This window comes from Limulus polyphemus, unplaced genomic scaffold, assembly GCF_000517525.1.
Source record: "Limulus polyphemus unplaced genomic scaffold, Limulus_polyphemus-2.1.2 Scaffold2950, whole genome shotgun sequence".
Taxonomy (NCBI): Eukaryota; Metazoa; Arthropoda; class Merostomata; order Xiphosura; family Limulidae; genus Limulus; species Limulus polyphemus.
The window spans coordinates 74,588-83,284 of NW_013668560.1; the positions used below are offsets into that span (position 1 = coordinate 74,588).

At 31.0% G+C, this 8,697-nt stretch overlaps 1 protein-coding gene across 1 annotated transcript in view; it reads right to left on the minus strand.

Moving 5' to 3' along the window:
- The window catches only part of LOC106468291 (3-hydroxy-3-methylglutaryl-coenzyme A reductase-like), a 14,810-nt gene that overhangs the window by 1,854 nt on the left and 4,259 nt on the right, over nucleotides 1–8,697 (minus strand). The window contains exons 4-13 of the mRNA XM_013928710.2: nucleotides 8,352–8,439; nucleotides 7,874–7,958; nucleotides 7,534–7,639; nucleotides 6,622–6,728; nucleotides 5,564–5,683; nucleotides 4,098–4,252; nucleotides 3,390–3,595; nucleotides 2,950–3,251; nucleotides 1,878–2,072; nucleotides 713–871 (exon numbers count right to left, since the gene is read on the minus strand). Of these exons, the coding sequence (XP_013784164.1) occupies nucleotides 713–871; nucleotides 1,878–2,072; nucleotides 2,950–3,251; nucleotides 3,390–3,595; nucleotides 4,098–4,252; nucleotides 5,564–5,683; nucleotides 6,622–6,728; nucleotides 7,534–7,639; nucleotides 7,874–7,958; nucleotides 8,352–8,439 (1,523 nt within the window). The remainder of the gene's footprint in view (nucleotides 1–712; nucleotides 872–1,877; nucleotides 2,073–2,949; nucleotides 3,252–3,389; nucleotides 3,596–4,097; nucleotides 4,253–5,563; nucleotides 5,684–6,621; nucleotides 6,729–7,533; nucleotides 7,640–7,873; nucleotides 7,959–8,351; nucleotides 8,440–8,697) is intronic.

The following is an 8,697-nucleotide window of genomic DNA, read 5'->3' on the forward strand; positions in this document are numbered from 1 at the left end:
AAAAAAGGGAAGAGTCTCATAAACTGAGTTAATATCAAACCTTCAATGTTAAGTGCTATGTAGTCTCATAAACTGAGTTAATATCAAACCTTCAATGTTAAGTGCTATGTAGTCTCATAAACTGAGTTAATATCAAACCCTCAATGTTAAGTGCTATGCAGTCTCATAAACTGAGTTAATATCAAACCCTCAATGTTAAGTGCTATGTAGTCTCATAAACTGAGTTAATATCAAACATTTAACTTCTTACTTTCTTCCAGCATATCATTAGTAAAAATGGTATTAGTGAATAAGAACATTTTAAAATCATGTACAATAATCTGAGCATCAAGTATCTCGACACAAACTTCCTTTATTGAACTTCCACCTTCAGCATCTTTTAAAGCAAGTGTTGTACTTGCCAGAAACGTACATGTGGATTTTAAGGTACAGCTAATACCAAACAACCTCTCTCTAACACTAACAAATCACCTGAGATTTCTATGAGATCTTACACAAATAGTCTACACATATCCTTAACACACATTAACATTCAACTACGGTTGTTATGAAAACTTACAGCCAATAGTCTACACATTAACATTCAACTACAGTTGTTATGAAAACTTACAGCCAATAGTCTACACATTAACATTCAACTACGGTTGTTATGAAAACTTACAGCCAATAGTCTACACATTAACATTCAACTACAGTTGTTATGAAAACTTACAGCCAATGCTCTACAGCCTCTGTTAGCACTTGCAACTAAACATCCTTCTGTGGTTGCCATGGGAACTTGGTATTTCTTTCCATCCAGTACTAGTGGGCCAGCAACTCCAACTGGAATTGGTACATAACCAATTATGTTTTCACAACATGCACCTATTACCTAACAGAAAGAGAAAAACAAAATCTAATTTACCAAGTAATATAAATATTATGATAAAACACGACTGGTGAAAAATAAACACAGATGCAAACCTTAACAAAAAACAAAAGTGCAATATTATTTTCAGCTTTATTGTTAAGTGCTTCACTGAAGTAAATCTGCTATTAATTATATTTTGAATAATGTCGTAGCTTTATCAACATGAGTGGTAGATTAACATTTCCCGAGAGAATCAACACGTTGAATAATGTCGTAGCTTCATGATCATGAGTGGCAGATTAACATTTCCCCAGAGAATCAACACGTTGAATAATGTCGTAGCTTCATCAACATGAGTGGTAAATTAACATTTCCCCAGAGAATTAACACGGTGAATAATGTCGTAGCTTCATCAACATGATTGGTAGATTAACATTTCCCCAGAGAATTAACATGTTGAATAATGTCGTAGCTTCATCAACATGAGTGGTAGATTAACATTTTAACCAAACAATACTAATCTAAGCTGCAAGAATTAATATACTGTTGTAAACTATATTATCTATATTTTAGTTTAGATGCTTATTTGCTAGAGGGAGCTAATTATGATGAAGAAAGTTCTGTAGAATCTAGTAATTTTGGGAATTATGTACAAATCAGGAAACAATATAAATATGAGACTCAGTGAAACAGTTAATGAGTAATATTATTAAGTATTCAATAAGTGATTCAGTTCAGTGTTAGTAATGAGAGTTATCGTATTTATTAACAAAGATATTCTATAAGCAAGTTCATTTGCAAGTTAGGTGTAGGGTAACATTAGTACCACATTTTCTGTTGAAATACTGTTTGTCAACTTCGGCCTACAACTTGTGTCAAGGTGAACATAGCCTGTAATAAACATTACTGAAGAAATAAATTAATTAGTTATCATTACTATTGTTTTAAGTTAGAAGAGAAATTAATAAAATAAAGTTTACAACATAACTAAAAGGTTTATAAACTATGAATCAGTAAGTAGTCCTACCAAAGAGTAATCATAATGTTCATATGGAAGATCATTCAACCCACTGCTACAGTTGGAAGACTTGGTAACAAGTTGACGTCGAATGTGTACACCCCTTTCAGGATTATTCAGGACAGATTCTAGTTTGTATGGAGCAATGTACTTGTGTTCCACAAGTATGAGTATTTCTTCATCTGTTAGTTTCTGTGGGCCTTCCTGTAAGGCACCAAGAATCTTATAAATAATGAACTTCAAGAAAATATTACACTTTACTTGATCCTAATTCTAGTTTCTAAAAAAACTATTAAAACATATGTAAATATATTCATATATCGATAACAATGTTTGAAAATTAAGTTCTATACATGGCAAAAAGTTGTACTAGAGTTGATCATGATTAGTCCAATGGCTGTGATTGTCAGATATTGCAGTTTTGATTCTAATAAAGCTTCTGTAAAGAACAACTAGGTCGGTCTAAAAACTTATAAAATTTCTGGATTTTCTACTGTTTAAAAAAACCACTGTTAACCAGAATAAAAGCACAAACCATTGAAGCTACATTAGGGGACTTGAATGGGATTATTCTAGTTTCTTTAGCCATCTTAATCATAAAAACATCTTTTAGTTCAGTTGTGCCAACTTCAAATCTTTGTTATTAATCTTTTATTGGTATCAGAAGAAAACCCAGCTTATCACAATCTCTTTTTGGGTTAGAAGGTTCTCTTTAGTAACCACAGCTTTCATTTTGTGGATGAGTTCATTGCTCCCGATAGGCTTGGGAGATATGATTTTAGAGTCTTTGTTGTCCCAAATGCTCCGATATTTGAGTTGTTGGCTTCTAAATATAACGGTAAGGGTTTAATTTTTTTTTTAATTGTTTATTTTGCCTCTAGAACTTTAAACACTAAATGAATATCAAGAGGGTTAAAATAAGTTCCTTTAGTAGCTTGTTTAAATATAATTTCAAAAAGTTGGAAACTTGTCATGCATCCTATCTATGTAATATATATATATATATATATATGAATGTAAATCTTTCTTATAAAGTCAAGCTAACTGTCCTTATTAACAATGAAAGCTTGTGGGAACCTACCGTGGACTTTAGTATATCAACACAATCAGCGATAGAACGAGGTTTCACGGGGAGACAAACCACACTTGTTTCAGTATCTTCAACTACATCTGTCTGGACTTCTTTGTTTACATGTTGTTTTTCCTGCTCCTCCTCACCAACAGTAAATGAAAAGGATCTGTAGGAGAAAGGTGAAGTAGGAAAGCTGGCACTATAGGAGAAAGGTGAAGTAGGAAAGCCGGTAAAGGATGACACCCCGGGCGATATATAGGGTTGAAAGCAACCTGGTGACATTGGACTACCAATGTTTGGCAAGCAGCTTGCTAGAAATACAGAAAATAAATATTATTAAAGATCACATTTGCTCCTAATTATAAAAACAAAAACACTTATAATGGTTTCAAGATCTTGTAGTATCTTCAAAATTTGACTTAACATATAACTTCTCAAGTCTTACTTACTCTGTCTGTAGAAAGAAACCCCAGGAGTGGAAGGAGTAGAGTCAGTCACACTTTTATTTCTCTCAAGTCCCCCAGAGGGACGCGTGCCGGTAGCCACAGCAATTCTCTCTTGAATGTCTTCTCTGTGCTCAAAAAATATATATTTTACAGCTAAAGCAGATGCCAGGATGATCATAACTAGTTGTTCCAGACTAACAGAAAACCACCTGCGAACAAAAAGTAATTTGATGTTAATTACGGTAATATAAAACAAAGTAAAGGTTTTATTTAACTGCATTCATGTTGAATAAAACCTCTACTATCAAACCCACCGGGATAAGACAATTCAAAGCAAGATTTACAAAGTTCTAATGCATTATCGAAGATAGCTGTTAACTAATAACTATTTAAAAATGTAAATGTTTTCAAAACAGTTTCTTCTTAATCTTCAAAAGATAAAAACTGTCATACTCCTGAATTAGTTACATGTTTTTAGTACCACATTCAATACTGTAACCATATTTGAAATTTGATTAGCAATGTTTCAACTGAGCTGACATGTAAAAAAATTCCCCATCTTTTGTTTAACTGATAAAACACAAATATTCAATGTGGAAAGCCTCTCTAACTGATAACAATACACGTACAAACAGTAATACGGTGAAACACGGTTTTCATTAACACTATGAATATTTATTACACCTGCCGGTTTCAAAGGCAATTGTTTACCTGTAAAAGACTTCAAAAGTGGAGCTATTGTCCAGCAAGCCGTGGTCAGACAGGAAACTTCCTTTAACAATGTTTGCATGTTGTTCAACAACAGGACACTGTTTTGTCATTATAGGCCAATGGCTGTGAAGGTGAACCAGTACCAGACCAGCAGACTGGAGAGTAGAATTACAGAACTGTTTTCATTGTTTGACCTCAAGTCTTTAGATTGTGTAGCCTTATTGTAATAATACATACTGCAGTTGGAAAGCGATCAACATAACAATATTGATTTTGAAACCTTATAAGTGTAGTAAGTGTTAAGTTTAATAAGAATAGTAACCTTAATAAGCATTTTAAGTAGTATATTCAATAAATATATTTTGTGTAAAGACCATATTACATATAAAGTATCAAATTCAATAAAAATATTAAGCCTAATAAATACATTAACTGGGAATCCTAACAAACATGCTTAGAATAATATGCCTACAATATTACCTTCACAACTTTTAATCAACCACATTAGGCCCTAGAAATGATTATGGGTTTAATGAACTACATATATGTTTGATACAATGCCTGTAGACGCTTAAAGCCTCAGTACTAAATTCAAATCTTGTTTTTATCACAATATACAGATCCCGTGTTGCTGTTAAATCATACGAAAGCTATGTTGTAAAAAAGAATTAATTATATATATATATAAGTACACACTATTATGTGAGTCAACTTTACAAGAAATGTCTTTGTTTCACAATTACTGACGTTCTCTAAAGTGGAATTAGTACCATGAAGTGTTTGACTGATACCTAGTCATCATCCTGACCGTAATAAAACTGTGGTCTACATTACAAATACTTCTGCTTAAAATTAACTACACTCATGAATAAAACATGAGTTGTAATACTGAAACAGCCTGAAGCCAGTTTTTCCCTAAGCATTAATTAGCTGGATATTAAGACAGTTTATTTCATGCAGTGATGCGTAAACAACCTATACTAGTTAGTTTCTCATCATATAAATATGGCTATCTCATCATGTACATTTTCAAGCTGTGAATGCTCGTAATATCACTGCCATAAAGGATTTTTTTCTCTGTTAAACAAGTTTAAATTTAACATAACTAAAAGCAATGCTGATATCAATGTTAACATATCTGTCAGTATTTAAAATACTGGCATTACTTATAACAACAGTTACAAACAGTAATACTATACAAAAGTTCATAATCTTATCCTATATTCTAATACAACCGATATCAATGTTAACATATCTGTCAGTATTTCAAATACTGGCATTACTTATAACAACAGTTACAAACAGTAATACTATACAAAAGTTCATAATCTTATCCTATATTCTAATACAACCGATATCAATGTTAATATAGCTGTATTAAATAATTATTTACCATGGTAAAAACCAGTCAGTAAAGTTGCAGTGATTAAATCTACCATTACAGGTGCTGGTAATCTCCAACTTACCATGATGACCTTGACACGGAGAAGAACAGGATTTGGTTTCTGTTCCTCTTCTTGCTGTAACATTTTTCTTACATGACTCAGATGCCAGGTATGATGATTTTCACCTCGATTTCTGGACAACTGTGAAAAATAAAAGATCTAGTAATAAGCTAAAAAGGTGTCATTACCATATAGAGTTCCAACAAAGTAACAAAATATTAAAACATATCTGATACCAAGAAAGTGAATAACGCAATCTACATCTGACTAGAATAACTTAACTTATAACGTATCTTTATCAAGATAACTGTGAACATGATAAATTAAATTACAACCACTCTTTATCATAATAACTGTGAACATGATAAAATTAACTTACATCCTATCTTTATCAAGATAATTGTGAACATTATCAACTTAACTTACAACCTATCTTTATCAAGATAACTGTGAACATGATAAACTAACTTACAACCACTCTTTATCAAGATAATTGTGAACATTATCAACTTAACTTACAACCTATCTTTATCAAGATAACTGTGAACATGATAAACTTAACTTACAACCTATCTTTATCAAAATAACTGTGAACATGATAAACTTAACTTACAACCTATCTTTATCAAGATAACTGTGAACATGATAAACTTAACTTACATCCTATCTTTATCAAAATAACTGTAACATGATAAACTTAACTTACAACCTATCTTTATCAAGATAACTGTGAACATGATAAACTTAACCTACATCCTATATTTATGAAGATAACTGTGAACATGATAAAATTAACTTACAACCACTCTTTATCAAGATTATTATTGATACTGTAATCAATCATTAACTACTTAATCTAGTAATACAAGAAATTTGGGATATCTAACCTGGACACACAACCTGACATCTTAGTGACAGGTTTATCCCTGGAGACCAAACTAAACCTGGATAAAACTGTATTTAAATGGCTAACACAGAAGTTATGTATTTAGACAGATTGGCAAAACGGTCATTCTTAAGTAACATAATTTCTGCTACTTTGATGACAGTAAAATATAAGAAATATTAAAGTCACTTACTTCTAACACCAAGGAAAGACAAGCAGGAAAAAATGTCATGAAAACAACGTAATTAACAAGTGCAGAAAGAACAGCAAAACAGCACGCATCTTCAAGTTTTTTTACCCCTGCCAAAAAAAAAAAAACACGGTGATCAATCAGCGACGTGCCAGAAATCACGCTTAAGATTTTGTCTGTGCATACGTGTTAAACAAATAAACCACAGCAATTATCAATTCACTAATCCTTTTGACACTTCCCTTAGTAACTGAACTGGACTTTCATACAAGTTTTTGTTGTTGTACATAGTAAAACTTTGTTGTTCTTACATTGTGGTTAAAATAAAAGTTTTACTATGTATAACTGATAAAAGCTTGTGTGAACTTTAAAAAACAGTTCTTTCTAATATTGTAGTTTATTCTAGACACCGTCATTGTTATTTTAATCTGTACACTTGTAACATTAGTCAACAATACACTATTTACAAATATAATTGTTTCATTACAATAATACAGTATGTAGGGACAACAATTGTTTCATTTATACAATAATATGTTATTCAGAAATATAACTGTTTCATTACAATAATACAGTATGTAGGGAAAACAATTGTTTCATTACAATAATACAGTATGTAGGGAAAACAATTGTTTCATTACAATAATACAGTATGTAGGGAAAACAATTGTTTCATTTATACAATAATATGTTATTCAGAAATATAACTGTTTCATTACAACAATACAGTATATCAAAATAGCATATGATTGTTTCATTACAGCAATTCTAAGCCAAAAGTAAAGTACTATGAAAGTTCTTTTACTAACTTTTTTTATAGTAGGCCTATGTAATAACTTTTAACAGTATTCATTGTTTAGTTATTGTAAGAAAAAATACTAAGACATGTTAAGAACAGTAAACACTAAGCTTTACCTGACAAAGTCCCAACTCCAATTACAAGGGTTTCAACTAAGGTATCTAGAGTTATCGGTGGTCCGAGAACGGCCATTCCTTTAGCAATATTCTCACACACCTCCTCCTAGAGATAATATATACAATGTAACATGTTTGTATGCTCGTTAGTTCTGGACTTTACCAGCGTACCTTATCTGTAAAGCATCTTATTGGAATATAAAATCATACATTTTACAAAGTTCAAGTTTCAGTTTATCTGTATTCCAACACTAGGATTTTATTGGTTATAAAGTTATGAAACATTCTCTATACCAAATATAGAGAAGAATTTGTAAATACGTCAAAATTTCCCACTAACCTGTGAAGCAGAGCTGAGGGCAAACTGAGCCAGCAGAGCTGCTTTTGATAAATCAACAAGAAGAAGAAATAAGGGCAAAGCTTCACTGTAAATATATAAAACAACAACATGTTAATCTTCTTCTGCTAAATACGAAACCACTTCATTCAAAAAGAAATATCAATCAAATCTTGAGACACACCTGTCTTATACTTTCAGGATTTATTCTATTATTTTATATAAAACAATTTCCTGAATAACAATTTTGATATTAACTACACCTATAACTAGTAAAATATCTCACCTTATATTCATTTTGTTTAAGTTAAAGTTATTAATGTACTATAAAATTTAAAACACAAGAAAATTAATATTTTCTAATTGGGTATTCAAGTGTTTACAATGGAAAGAAAATATCTATTTGAAAATATATTGTCAGTGTCAAATTTAATTCAACAAAAATATATTTATACTCATCATAACCAGAAGAATAACTTACTTCAATTCGGAGAAGTTACCCTTAAAAAACTTTAAGATACTGGTGCAATAAACAAAGCTTGAAAACACCGTGAAGAGGCCAGAAATACCTGTCAAGATAAAATTGTTTGTATATATCTGATAAAATAGTTATCAGTACTTTATCATTTTAACTTGTAACTCTGTAATAGGTTCTGTTTATATAATCTTTGTATATATCTGATAAAATAGTTATCAGTACTTTATCATTTTAACTTGTAACTCTGTAATAGGTTCTGTTTATATAATCTTTGTATATATATCTGATAAAATAGTTATCAGTACTTTATCATTTTAACTTGTAACTCTGTAATAGGTTCTGTTTATAT